Source organism: Rhipicephalus microplus, chromosome X, assembly GCF_043290135.1.
Source record: "Rhipicephalus microplus isolate Deutch F79 chromosome X, USDA_Rmic, whole genome shotgun sequence".
Lineage (NCBI taxonomy): Eukaryota > Metazoa > Arthropoda > Arachnida > Ixodida > Ixodidae > Rhipicephalus > Rhipicephalus microplus.
This window is the reverse complement of record NC_134710.1, coordinates 149164797-149179013: the sequence shown is the minus strand read 5'-3', so window position 1 is coordinate 149179013 and position 14217 is coordinate 149164797. Positions and strand designations below refer to the sequence as shown.

The window sequence follows — 14217 nt, the reverse complement described above, 5'->3', positions numbered from 1 at the left end:
TAAGGGGCCATAGTATGTACCATACTCTCCTCTGAGATTCACCGCTAATATGGCCGGACAAGAGTTAAGGAATGATTGATTTGATTGATATTTGATTTCGTTGCTATGGGGGGTTTAACGTCCTAAAACCACTATATGATTATAAGAGACACCGTAGTGGAGAGCTCCGGAAATTTCGACCACCTGGGGTTCTTTAACGATCACCCAAATCGGAGCACATGAGACAGCATTTTCACCTCCATCGAAAATGCAGCCGCCACAGCCGGGATTCGATCCCGCGACCTGTGGGTCAGAAGCCGAGTACCTTTGCCACTAGAGCACCACGGCCGGGCAGGACTTAAGCAAAAATCCTTCTCAAGTTCCAACAAGTCGTCATTCTGTTTATTATTGCTATGATTGAGATATTTTGACAAATACGGTTGACAAAATTCAAAAAGATATGTTTGTGGTGCTGAGTTATGGGTTTGTAAACTCCGCACGTTTTAATCCTTCTGAAGATTCACCAATTTTTTGGCAATTTTCGTGAAATATGTGAGGTACTATATAAACGTTCTGCTGCTGTTTCCAGAATATCATTCCGTTTCTTTAGAGCACTCTTGCGTTCAATTTGTATGTATTTGAATAAAAAGTATATGAGATGGCCTTGGGCCAAAGTTTTCCTTCAAGGGCATAAGTAGTACCTAAATCAGTTATCGGGTAAACTCATGCGACTCGCGTTCCTGTGCACTTCAGAATGTCATACAGGCGATAGCAGACCTTGTAAAAAAACTTTGTTTTCGTCAGTCTATACCGTCATCTTGAAAGAAAATCAATATAAACAGCTTTTTTGTTTGATGTGACTCGATTTGATATCTTCCAGTGCATTTATTCGCCACAGATCACTTTCGGCGAGTTAAAATTTTAGTTTGGCGAGACGGATTTTATGGAAAAAACTAAATAATATTTGGCGGACATTTTCCTGACATTCGGTCGTTTTCTGGTTTGCCTACCGGTGAACTTCGACTGTCGCATCAAGTGATACATGACTCCGACGGTAGTGAGCTGATCGACTTAGTTTTTTCAGGTGACTTATTTCTGATTGACCCTCATATCGCGCATTGCGAGTGATCAGGCAAGGTGCGGCGCTTTCTATATTGGAAAAGGTACAGGTGGTTTGTGTAGGTCGTGCGCTCGAAAAGTTTCTGTTCTTGCGCTCAAGCCTTAGACAGAAGTGTAGGAAGAGCTAACTTAGCGACAATCATACCTTGGTAATACGAAGCACTCCATGGGCTCTATCGCAACCTCATTCTCATGCAGCTGAACCCAAGTTCCATGGTTGATTTTTGACGTTCCCAGAAGGTCGACCAGCTGCGAAAAGATGTTGGAGATTGCTGAGCGGAAAAATGGTTGGGGCAAAGTGTTGATGTACATACATATATAGTATGGAGGGAAACGTCGTCCATCGGCTTTAATTCAATGAAGCCGCTTTCTTGATACTTGATGCAATGGCAAATGCATAAATGCTCTGTTTTAGCGGTCGGTGACAACACGCAAGTATTCTAATGTATTTATGAGCTTTCCTGTCTTCTTTAAAACATCAAAAAAAAAGATATTGACACTCGTGGTGCAGCAGTGCTCTACCCACCTGCCGGAGCAGCAGCAATAATAATAATAATAATATTGTGAAGAATAAGTACGTTGATATTATCTCCCAACTATCATCAATACAAGAAAAAGTCACGAGATCGGTGATCGATTTCTTCTTCACTATAGTAATACTAATAGCAGTACTAGTGGTAGCAGCAGCAACAATAGTAGTAGTATACCAGTAGTAGTGGCAGCAGCAGTACTAGTAGTAGTAGTAGAGAGTGATAGTAGTAGCAGTAGTAGTAGTACACTCACCTAGCCCAACATAACCTAGCTTGCTGATGTTCCTTCCAGAGGGTTTACTAGCTTTGCTTTATGTTTCATTCTATGATGAAGATTTGCTGGTTCCACAGTGGCTGAAGTCATCAAGGCAACGACAAGATTCAAATACTACTTGTTTTCAAGTCTAGCGATTTAGTCAGAGTTCTTCTCCCGGATCAAACAGTAATTAGGGTAGGTAGGTGCACTTACAATACGAGATTTGCAAGGTTGCCCTTCTATAAGCTAGCAATATTTGGTTACTTTTCCTCTGTCGGGTCTATATAACACTGCATGTGTTACAGGGAAGGGCATCAGGATGGTTCGGTCGAATGAAAAACAACAGACCTTTGGTTTGTCATGCGTCAAGGTGCTGCAACTATAGTTGGCTTTGACACATGGATACTATTATAGTGTCCTTAACAACAAGTGTCTCAGTATAACCTGAATCATGCTCAATGAGCACCGCACTTTTCACCGTACTCTCAACTTCGTATTCGTACCGCTCCTTCTCCATTATGGATGAGCACAAAAAAGTGAACAAGGTCGTAGCACCGACTTACCGTCATATGTCGCAGCCTGATGCCGAGACCACACAGTGTCAGCTCGGTCTTTGTCTTTGTAGCCAGTATTTGCCAGTCTTGTGACATAAAAAGAGATGATATGAGAATAGAGACCTTCTTGTGTAAACTATCTAATCGTGTGTAGTTTAATGAACGAAAGAAGAAAGAGCAAAACTAAGCAGTTCTTACTTTCGCAATTTGACAGTTGTCTCATTGTTTTTAAGCATATTCAACCTCCACACAAGACTATTATAAACGTCTACTGTAGAAATCGCCTATTTCAATACAGCGTATCCTAATTTTTAAAAATATGTTTAACTTTACGCCATCTTCACCGTATAGAAGCACCAAGCTGGAAAAAAGTTCTGAGCATGTTGGCCTTCTTTTTTTCTTCTAATTTCTTCTCCATTCACCTTATTTTTCCAGTTTCTTCTTTGTGCCCGTTTACTTTCCTCTCTGTATAAAAATTTCATTCTTTTTCTCTCTCCGTCTGCCTTTTTTTCTCTTTCCTTTGATATTCATCTGTACATTTGTTTCTTCCATTAAACTCTATGATTTACTCTTTCTCACTTTTTTCCTCCTCAATCTCACTTCTCCTTCCCACCCCCTTGCAATTGTATACTATACAAGGCTATGTTTTGCTCTGCATAGCGTGCCTGGATAGCCGATAGTGGTTACGATACACGCCTTCGTATCGTAGGTACGTGAGTGGGAATCATGCCTTGTTATAAATAACCACTCATCAACCCTTACTTAAATCTAATCCTCATAGGTTCTGGACTTCAGTCTTGCCTAGTACAACAACCAGTTTCTCTTTCAAGATTAATGACACCATTACAAACGACCTCATCGTGGTTTCTAATGCATTTAACTTTCATTTTCAGTCAGTTTTCACCCTCGACAATCATGTTGTTCCAATTTTTAATCATGACGTACAAACCAATAAACTAGGTGATATTGTAATAAGCACTGAAGGTGTATTGAACTTAATCTTGAATCTCGACACCAAGAAGTGTTCCGGTTCTGACGGCATACAGAATTCCTTTCTTGTGAGATACTCTGCATGGACAGCCCGTTACCTCACTGTAATTTTCCAGAAATCCCTAGACTGTGGTGAAGTACCATCTTCATAAAAAATAGCGAGAGTTTTGCCTGTGTATAAATCTGGTGATAAACAACCCATATCTAATTACAGGCTAATAGTATCTCTTACGCCGCAGTCATGCAAGATGTTGGAACACTATGGTCACAAGCATATCATTGAATTCCACGACTCCAATGAAATTCCAACGCCTGCTCAGCACGGATTCCGTTGAGGCTACAGCACGGTTACACAATTAGTCGATTTTGTTCATGACGTCGCCTTTAACCTAGACATAGGAAATCAAATAGATGCCATTTTCATTGACTTCTCTAAAGATTTCGACTATGTTCTTCATTCTAAGTTGCTAGTGAAATTAGATACCATACTCAATAATTCCCGTCTTGTTTCTTGGATCGCCAGTTTCCTTCATTATCGCTCACAATTTGTTTCCTTTAACTTAGTGGATTCATCCCTTGTTGACGTAACGTCAGGTCTTCCTCAGTGATCTGTACTAGGCCCATTACTATTCCTCATATATAATAATGATTTACCTCACTTCACCTCATCTAAAATAAGTCTTTATGCAGATGATTGCGTATTATACGAACCCATTAATTCTGCAGAAGATCATCACCATCTTTCACAATCGCTCATTTCTTTCAGCTCTTGGTGTGAAACATGGCAGATGAATGTCAGTCGTCATGCAAATCCAATGCACAGAATCCGTTTTCCTTTGATTATTACTCTGATGGTATACAACTTGAAAGAGTCTCACAAGAAAAATGTTTGGGTGTGATTCTGACTAAAATTTTTCCGGGACCAACCACATTGAATATATCAACACGAAAGCTCTAAAAAAGATAGGTTATTTGCGCCGTACTTTGGCTAAATCCCCCCGTAATACCAAATTACTTCTGTATAAAACGTTGATTCGCCCTATTCTAGAATACGCATCTGTCATTTGGTACCCTCACAAACAAGGTGACCTAAAAATCCTTGATTGCGTTCAACGTAAGGCCATCCGCTTCATATGCCTTAACTACAGCCACAACTTCTCACCAACACAGGCTCTGCAATCACTGAACATTGTACCATTACATTCTCGTTATTGTATCGAATCTTTAAAACGATTATATACAGTGATCAACTCCTCTCCTGGCATCTTTGGTGGTACCTACATCGCATTTATGGAAGAATCTTGCACCCGCAGCTCCCACCTCTTGAACACAAACCCTTTATTTGCTCATACTAACACATTCAAATTTAGTTTTTTCCCACGTATTTAGACCTCCGGAATTCCCTATCGGGCAGTATTCGTTCACTATCATTACAAAATTTCATTGATGCCCCTATTGTCCATTTAGAAAACAGGTAAAGATCATGTTTGCAATATCATAGTGATGTTTTCTTATATATTGCTGTAATGTATTTCAGTTTTATTGTTGTAGTGTTGTTTTATTATTGTTGCTCTGCTTGTATTAGTTTTGTATAGCTCATCCACTCCTGCAAAAGCCCTGCATCAGGACTGCAGTATATTGAAATAAATAAAAAATGACCCCTTTCCTCAAGAATTTCACACTTGCAAATTCTCTCTTCTCACCCACCAGAGTTATCGAGTGCCAAGCAGCAAATCGGCGCCCGTGTTCTGGGATCGAAAAAGAAGATGAAGAAGAGGACGAAGATAGCGCGTCCCGTTTAATGATGATGATGGTGATAGTCGACCTTTCGCGGATTAGAACAGACGGCTGGCATAAAGGGCCTCGCTGTTATTACAGTCTTAGCTTCTTGTGGGCCCGCGTTCGAAGTTCACAAACAAAACACAGAGGCAAGATAGGCAGTCAGAAAAGCACAATTACCTACTGCTGGTATGACGCCGTCGGCAACTAGGAAGTCTCTCCCTGCACAATAATAAATGAAAAATAAAAGAAGGTCAATGAAAGAAAACAAAAACAGAAAGACAAATGAGCAAGATTAACTATCTTCTGAATGCATCAAGCAATTACCAGTGACTTACTGATTACATTTTAAGTGTTTTGTTTGAGACGCAAAACGAATTCGTGGGTACATCATTTCGAAATCCGAGAAAGAATTCTTTCTTAATGCATACTCCGTGTGATTTCTTTCGTAGTTTAATTAAGACTGGTAAACTATTGTTCCGAAAGTCTGGTCATTAATGTCACGTTCACATAGAGGTTCACTGATGAACATGAAACTAACGGTCGAATGTATTTGCCAATGCATATACCGTGCCCAGACAAACGCAAACTCGGGGCGATGTTAGCGCCTGATCAGCCTGCACTATTTTTGTAGTTTGCTATTACAGTCAATGAAGAACTAAAGAAGCGCTAAAAAAGCAACACTGTGTAAAGAACTTTTCGTACCAGAACTACTGACGTTATTAGTTTGGAATTATTGAGTTGTTGTTTTTGTCTGATAACTCGAAATAAAAACTCAGTGCTCGCAAATCCTCATCAATTAAGTCGAAGTGTGCATCTCGTCCTTTCTTTTAGGCTAATGTCCCACTCAACGCTGCTTAAAATCTCGTGGGCTCCAGCATGTGATGATTAATTTTTTGGAGACAGTCGCAGTTTCGGTTTCAATAAGTGCCGAGTGAAGCGGCACACAGATTGGTTTTCAAACAAAGCAGGGTACGAGAGCGCCTTGCGCACAGCTCTATTTCAAAAGGTGGAAGGGGAGGACCCGCAATTGTGAGTGACCGCCTCAAGGTGCGCTTCCTAGGCAAGGACGTCCGTAAGTCTGCCCTTCTCTTTCCATTGAAAAGGCCTGCTAAAGTAGAGAGCGCTCGCAAAGATCACGGCAGCCAACGCTATCTCGGGGCGCAGGTGGAAATTGATTGTTTACATCAAAAACAAAGGCGCGTTTCGTGTGCGGTGGCGTGGCATGCACTTTAACAATTATTTCAAATGTGTCCTAGGTAATAATATTTGTTGATACTTCAAAGATTACGCGTGTTTGTATACACACAAAATCTATCTCACGAGTTATCTCGCCTTCAAACGTCTGTGCCAGTGCTCTTTTAGGCTGCGGGTGGGGGGGGGGGGGGGGCACTTGCGGCCGGCTTGTCCACTGATGTCGAAACCGCGTTCGCGTGCAAATTTCGACCATGCCAACTTTTTGCAGGACGGGTGCAGCCATGACTCTCTGTTCTATGTGTAACTACGCCGTATGAAAAAAGAGATCCGTCGGGCATGGTGCGCACCTTGGCAGAGGTACCGTCCGACTTTGTTCCAGTCCGGAGCAACCAGCGCCACAATTGTGTAGGTCAGGCACGTCTGGAAATCCTGGGACAGCGCGCGCTGTCTGGAGCACACGCGCAGCTCCATAGCCTCCAGGAGCTGCCGGAATGGTTCGCTGTCCAGCAGGCTCTTCTGCAGGGGACCGACGGTGTGGCGGAAAAACGCCGCGAGCACGTGTTACGCTGCAGTGCCTCCCATGCACGGGGTCAGTTTAGTCGAGCTAATCTCGAGTTACGGTGATTGATTATTATGGGCAGACTCCGCTTTAAAAAGAGGAAGAAGCAAGTTTTCTGTGAATACAAATCTGATATTCTGCCAAGCATTCAGTTGCCGGAGATGAAACGAATGTCAACCTAAAATGAATGAATGAATGAATGAATGCCTTGCTTCAGACTAAGAAATGAGTGAAGGCATCAATAATGTAATCAGATCGGGAGGTATGGATGCCTGTGGTTCCGTGGCTGCAGCGCTAAGTTCACCTCAAGCAACACGTTCAAAATATTCGCACTTACACGTGGTAATACCTATTACTTATAGCGGGAGGGAAGACGTAGACGGAAGAAAATGTAGCAAGTCATGTGGATAGCAAAATGGCACGTCGTCTGTTACGGTACTTCTGGATCGAGACATATTGCTTCGCCACTTCAACTTGCCTGCTGCGCTGTGTAACAGAGTAGGAAACATGTGCGATTCATCGACGTGTTTTAGCCGCTTGCTTAGTGATTGTGTTCTAGAATTCTTTTGCGAATACATCATATTTCGCGCATTTAGAGAACGAGGCCAAAAGTGGAAATGGGCAAACACGAGGAACAGTGAGAGGCAGGTTTCCAGCGTGTTTATGCTTTGAAACACGCAGTAATCTTCTGCAGAATCAGCTTGTTTTGGTATTTTCGAGCACAAATTGTGGTCACCTCAAAATCACTCACACATATGAACCCAAGGTGCCAATTCTCAATGTAGGTTGACTACATAAGTACGCGTACTCTGCCTGATGAAGTATACACCGATACAATATATTTGCATAGCCCATTTCGCATCCGCTACTGTGTGTCAAATTTATGATACAGCTGAGCGTCTGAAAGGCCCATGCCACAAAACAACCGCTAAGTGTTAAAGCTATCGCAGGACATACGTCCGGAGGTGCATGCTGCTTGAATAGGATTATGATTGCTCATACCATTACACCTGCCACGCAAAGACTGCATTTGTTATTCATCTAAGCTGCATAACAATCCAACATATAAAGCAGCAATTTGTGAGGAAAGCAAAAAGCGACGGCACTGGCAAGATTGCCTGTCGGGCGGCACGGCTTCTCGAACCGGAAGTCGATACAGACGAGCGCCATAGCCCACGATTTTTTGGCGTGGGCCATGATATTGCTATCCACTCATTAACTTAGCGCTTGCCTTGTGCCGTATTCTTGGCTCTCTTTTCCTTCTTTCACCGTATAAAGGTGATCATGTGCGATTTCAGTTATTTTATTAACACGTGCAAGTTTTCGCCATGTAAGAATAGTAACGATCCTGCATCTTTAATCTGAAAACTTGAAACATGTTTGGAGACTCTTTTGCGTCCCCCGAAAGTGGGGAAATACTTCCTAATCTAGCCGCAGACAACAAATATGGAAAAACTGCTGTACGTTCTCGTTAACTGATCATGTTGACCGAAAACCGCACATGTGACAGTCGACGTGTTGTACGCCTTTATAGTGAGCAAACAAAGGTGCCGTCTAACTCCTACACAAGAATAATGATTGTTGGGGTGAACATCCCAAAACCTCGATGTGATTATGAGGGACGTTGTAGTAAGGAGGGCTCCGGAAACTTCGACCAGCTGGGGTTCTTCGACGTGCATCTAAATCTAAACACACTGCAGGGCTTCAAGCGTTCTCGCCTCCATCGGAAATTCTACCGCCGTAGCAGAGATTCGAACCGGCGACCTTCGGGTCAGCAGTCGAGAACCATAGACCACCGTGGTGAATTGAACTCTCAGACAGTCGGGACAGATTTTTACAAGGGCGATATTATTTATTTCCGCCTCAGTGTTTTTTTTTTCTCCTTACCATATTCATTGTCTAGCTGGGAGAGCAGCTTACCGGCAGAGATGTCGGCTGAGCGCAATCCCTGTCTTTTACGTTTCATACCTCTTAGTTGATACCTTCAGATCCTTTGTTGCTCCGGCGATCTTGTTGACTTTTCTTTTGTTAACATATCTTGTTAATTCTTATCTAGCAAATCTTGTTAGCTTCATAACGTTCCGGCAACGAAAGCTATTTCGCGCGAGCGAGACAGCGTTTTTGCAACACACACACACACATCTACCACTTTCTCCTTTCTTGCCTAATCTCTTTCGTTGGGAAACTTTTAAGATTAGAGAGGATTAAGCGTCGAAGCACAGCGCCGATAATTCTCACCGGAATGGTGGCCATGATGCTGTATGGTGCCTGGAGTACGGGGGCCGCAGTCACATGGCTTTCTCGGAAGATGAGCTCCCTGCGACGTTACAGACACCGCTTTTTCACTCGCTACTGACTATAACCGTCCTCCGCTAGTGGTTTTTCTATCTATAAACATTTCGTTCTATTTCTCGCTCCTTCCATGCATTTCTTTCTCTTTCCTTTTATCTCTTTCTATCTCTTTATTTCTGTTTTTTCTTACCCATGTATAGCCTCGAAGATTGATAAACAAATAACTATGGGCGGCCAGAGGCCTTCAGTTGCTAACCATTGTAGAACCTCTGCTTAATACTCCAACTACAGCTGCCATCAAAGACTTCGCGACGTGACATTGCAATGTTGTGTAGGTTTAGGGTCGGCGCAGCCTTTACCAATGCGTTCAGTTATCGCATCGGTATGGCTGACTCCCCCGACTGTGACGACTGCAATTACGTAGAAACTCTTGACCATGTCTTTTGCCATTGTCCCGACTTTGAACGAAACCGACGGACTCTACAGTGTGCCTTGAGGAGACCGGATGGTCGTTCTTTTGCTCAGGAGATCTTGGGTGCTTGGTCTGCAAGTACATCAGCCGGAAAGCCACATGAGCCCTTCTACAATTATTCAGGGCAACTTCACTGAGCGACAACCTGTGAAACACTGCACCATGTGTGCAATGTCCATCTCCTTCTCTCTACATCTCTCTTTTACTCCCTTATTCTTCTCTCCCCCGAGTAGGCTAGGAAACTGGACTTAGTCTAGTTAACCTCCCTACTTTTCTTATATGTTTTCTTTACATACGTATATTTCTTAGCTGCATAGAGACGTATATACGAACCTCTCACATAAATATTCATACCCGTAAAAAAAATATGCTCCGTGACACCCGGTTTTTTTTTTATTCGGCGGGGGAGGGGGAGCATGGTTGACCCTCTTCTATGTATGTTCTAGCGTGGGTTTGTACGTGTGCGTACATGTAAAATGTAAAGCTTTCGAGGTTGGGGGGGGGGGGGCAGACCGGCTTCAACAATGCTATAGGTATGTTCATGAGCGTGTTCGTATGCGTGCATATATACATACACATGCATAACAGAAAAATTTCGGCGAGAATGTAGTTATGAACCCTGCCCCCCCTCCTCTGGCTACGCTACTGATGTGCTCTTCATCTTCTACTCAGCCAAGTTGGCCCGCTCCCCTCTCCCTCCCTCTTTCCTCTGGCAACGCCTCCGTAACAGATGTCGATGGAGTGCCCACTCTCGTCAATGAATAACCTCACAATTTTCGACGAAGAATGAATAAATAGAGCATCGCATTCTGTCGCCACACATACGATATTTTAGGTTGTAAAACAGTAATTGCGTTCAGTCTGAAGCAAACGTAACCATGTTTATCTTATTTTTTCTTTTCTTGTTTTTGTATAAGTAGAACTTTAAGTGCCTCTGGGTTAGTAGTGGCTTCTTTAGAAGCATGAAATTATCGCGCGTTCAATTAGACCTATACATTTGAACGTTTCCATAACGAAATCTCTCAAAAGCGACACTGTCGTGGCAACGAATAAATCTGTCGTTCCCGGCGAGCCTTGAACGTCCATGATATTCAATGCATTTGCCCCCTCTCGACAGTGAAGAGATTTTAAAAACACACTCCCGCAATGATGAAAGTTCCCTGTAGAGATCCACAACTTTTTTTTTCAAACCTTGAGCTAGCTGGAAACACGGAAGTTCCAAAGAGCCGGAGGCGGGTGTTTCTTGTGCAAACAGTGATGATCTAAAGCCACTGCCTGATGCATGGGTCGCGCCGCGCTTCGCTGTGTCGGTAAGCGATACCAGACGCTGTTGAACCACACGACTGCTTGTGTGCCGACACCGACTTGATCGTGCGCGAGAAGTTCTGCGACGCCAAGATTTTTTCACTGCGGAGACACCCGCGACAAGTGTGGTCCCACAGGGGGGCAGATAGCCTTGGAACATATGCGTTGTTTAGACTATACTTGATCTTGTGGGGAAGTACCCCCTCCCCCTCTTCAAAAGGCGAGCAGGCGGATATTCTAGGGGGGGAGGGGGGCTCTATTTCCCACTGACGCTGCCCCTGGACGACGGCACCCTGGCGACAGCATCATAGGCAGTGTGCACAGAGAGGGACGAATACAGTGGAGAAAGCAGCACAAACGAAATAAAGGTGAGTAAGTTCACGCGAAATTCTTCATGTTTTCGACTTCATTCGCACTTTCCTCGAAGCCCACAACGACGACGAAGCCATGCAAAGCCTGCGAAGCTGCGAAACTCAAGCCCTCAAGCTCCTTCAAAGCAACGTGAATGAGAGCAAGATCAGCGGCTTCTTTCAATAAATTTTGGTTGTGTCGATGTAACTGGCTGCGTTTCTTTATATTTTTGCGAATAAGAAATTCTCTTCAGAACGAGGGGTTCGCCTGTACTGCTTGCCGTAAGAAGCAGTAAGGAGTATGAAACATAAGTCTGCTTGTCGAACGAAAAGAAAGACTACGATATGCGTATTTGTGTTGCTGTGTGTATAGTTTGCTGAAATCGCTGACAAGACGTAAACTGGCCTCAAGGACGACACCCGCATTTGCAGCGTACAAACTCTAGATAAACGTATATGCATGCATTCGATATTCGATGATCGCCAAAACAACGTGGCATTTTATCCCTTCCACCCTATGGTAAGAAGAAATTCTATCGGCGCTACGATTTTCGCATGCTCAAACTCAGTCTAGTCACATAAAAGAGATCGCAATGCGTATTTGGAAGTTACACAAGGATGCTTATCTCAGGTGACAATACAATGGAGTATGGATAGGGTAGGGAGACGATGCGGATTAGAATTTCAATACGAACCTGGTCTTGCAGATGTGAAGTTGTCTAGATGCCTCTATAGAGAGCTCATAGTCATCATACACGAGGGTTACACATTCGAGGTTGTCATAGTCCGGATTCACCAACACCAACACGGCCGGGTCCAAAATGTTGCACGCCTTTTCTGTGTAGGTTTGCCTCTGCGGTGTGTCCTTCTGGTTCGCAAACAGTACGTCTGCTTCTTCTGAACCGTTCATCGTCTGGTACCATTTTCTGAACATTCACTTTAGCTTTTGATGAAGTAAGTGACACTTTTTGTTTTGATATTTATAAAAATAAATGTTACTGTCAAGTTTGCCGCCAATCGAATGGCTATTTATTGTTGTTATTTTTTTCATCACAATCCACTTAAGCTTTTTTTAAATACCAAATATAACTTACATAATTGTTATTTGAAAAACAAAGCATTTCTTCAACTGCCTTTTTTATGTATTGAATATATCTTTAATAAAGAGAAACGCATTCGTCTAGTAGCGCCACATTCACCAGCTGGAGCGCAGTCATATCTTTAGCGCCGGCAACTATGGAAATCCCGCGCAGTTTGTATCATGACCTACTACACTCCTGACCTGTTCAGATAGCGGGGTTCCTATGGGAGCGCGTGTCCCCGCTCTCGTTCAATCGCTCGCCGTAGGTGGCGCTACCTATAACCTGTTCGTCTGCTACTGTGCGGCCGGCAGGAGGGCGACGGACTGATACCATGCGTCTGCTTCTGTGACAAACTGCCTATACGTGCACGAAGGACTTCAATTATGTCATTATACCCGACCGCCTGCCAGCCCTATATAGAGTGAACAGTTAATCGCCACATTTCGTTACCGGCGTAACGTTTCTAATTACCTTAAGTAAGCTTATACAGAAACGAACAAAGCTGTATGGGAAGATAGAGGTTTGAGATGAGAAATACATTTGACCAAATTCGGTCGCTAACTTCAGTGACACCCAGTGTTCAAGAGTTGTCCATCGCTAAACACACACACACACACACACACACACACACACACACACACACACACACACACACACACACACACACACACACACACAGAGACAAACTGTGGAGGCAGCACGTAAATATTTCATATCATTAATTTTTTTATGGATTTCGGCGGCATTTGTTGAGGCAGCCTTCGGGAAGGGTGCTCGAACCCCTCGCAACCCACCGCTACGCATTTTTACATAATTTACAGATTTCGTATATTTACTTTTTTCTTGTGTGCTATATTTAAATTTCTTGGCACTATTTGTGGAGCCTGCCATATTAGCCGCGGTACTTTAAAAAAGCTTTCATGTTTTTTAGCTCAGTGAATTAGCATAACACACGGAAATAAAGTTTACTAAAGCACCCTGGTGCTTCTTGCTAGCTTGCAACTCGTTCTGAATTGAAACGACTCTCAAAAACACAAGACTCACCTTTTCTTCCAATTGCCTCGATCCATTCTTCCCGTATGTCTGTGGCAGGAAACTCGTGAAAACTTACTTTACTTTGTTTGCCTTGTTCCGATTTGCAATATGGCACGCAGCAATACACCATACTTACATTTGAGGTGTCAGCTCATCTAAAAAAAAAAAACTGCACGCGGCCACTATTAGAGCTGACTACTGCAGCTATCTGCCGTCTGCAAGTTTCTGCACACGACCTACTGTGTTTCTGCGTATCTTCTGCAATTTGTGTATGCGTATCGTCTGGAACCATCGTGATTCAGTGTGAACAATGAATGCCTAACAATAGTTTTTTTATCTCGTTGGACTACGTTTTCATTCAAGAAATATTTTCATAATAAATTTTCCTTCATTTGTAGAAAAGTTCCCGTCTGCTTGCCACTGTGACCCTTTGTGTGCTTTTTTTACGGTTCTATTTCTGCTTCAAACGTCCACACGAATGCAGCCAACTCTGACGAGGAATCATATCGCTTTATTTGCCATATTTTACACATTCATACACAATTCATGCACAATAAGAACGATTTGCACTGCCACAGCGATGGCTGAAGCAGACGACAGCGAACAGGTGCTGCCTAGCGCCACGCCGCTCGTAGGTGACGGCCCTAGCGGCAGAAGGTATGAACTAGAACGTGGGCGCTGGAAGAGGTGCTCTCTGGGCAGGTCAGGAGTGTAGTAG

The 14217-nt window shown here is 43.3% G+C and overlaps 1 protein-coding gene across 1 annotated transcript in view; it reads right to left on the bottom strand.

Annotated features, from left to right (window-relative positions):
* Positions 1 to 12510, bottom strand: part of LOC142776896 (uncharacterized) — a 50604-nt gene extending 38094 nt beyond the window's left edge. The window contains exons 1-6 of the mRNA XM_075881226.1: positions 12078 to 12510; positions 9202 to 9280; positions 6752 to 6920; positions 5388 to 5429; positions 2448 to 2524; positions 1244 to 1347 (exon numbers count right to left, since the gene is read on the bottom strand). Coding sequence (XP_075737341.1) covers positions 1244 to 1347; positions 2448 to 2524; positions 5388 to 5429; positions 6752 to 6920; positions 9202 to 9280; positions 12078 to 12316 — 710 coding nt within the window. The 5' untranslated portion in view covers positions 12317 to 12510. The remainder of the gene's footprint in view (positions 1 to 1243; positions 1348 to 2447; positions 2525 to 5387; positions 5430 to 6751; positions 6921 to 9201; positions 9281 to 12077) is intronic.
* Between the last annotated feature and the right edge of the window lie 1707 nt (positions 12511 to 14217).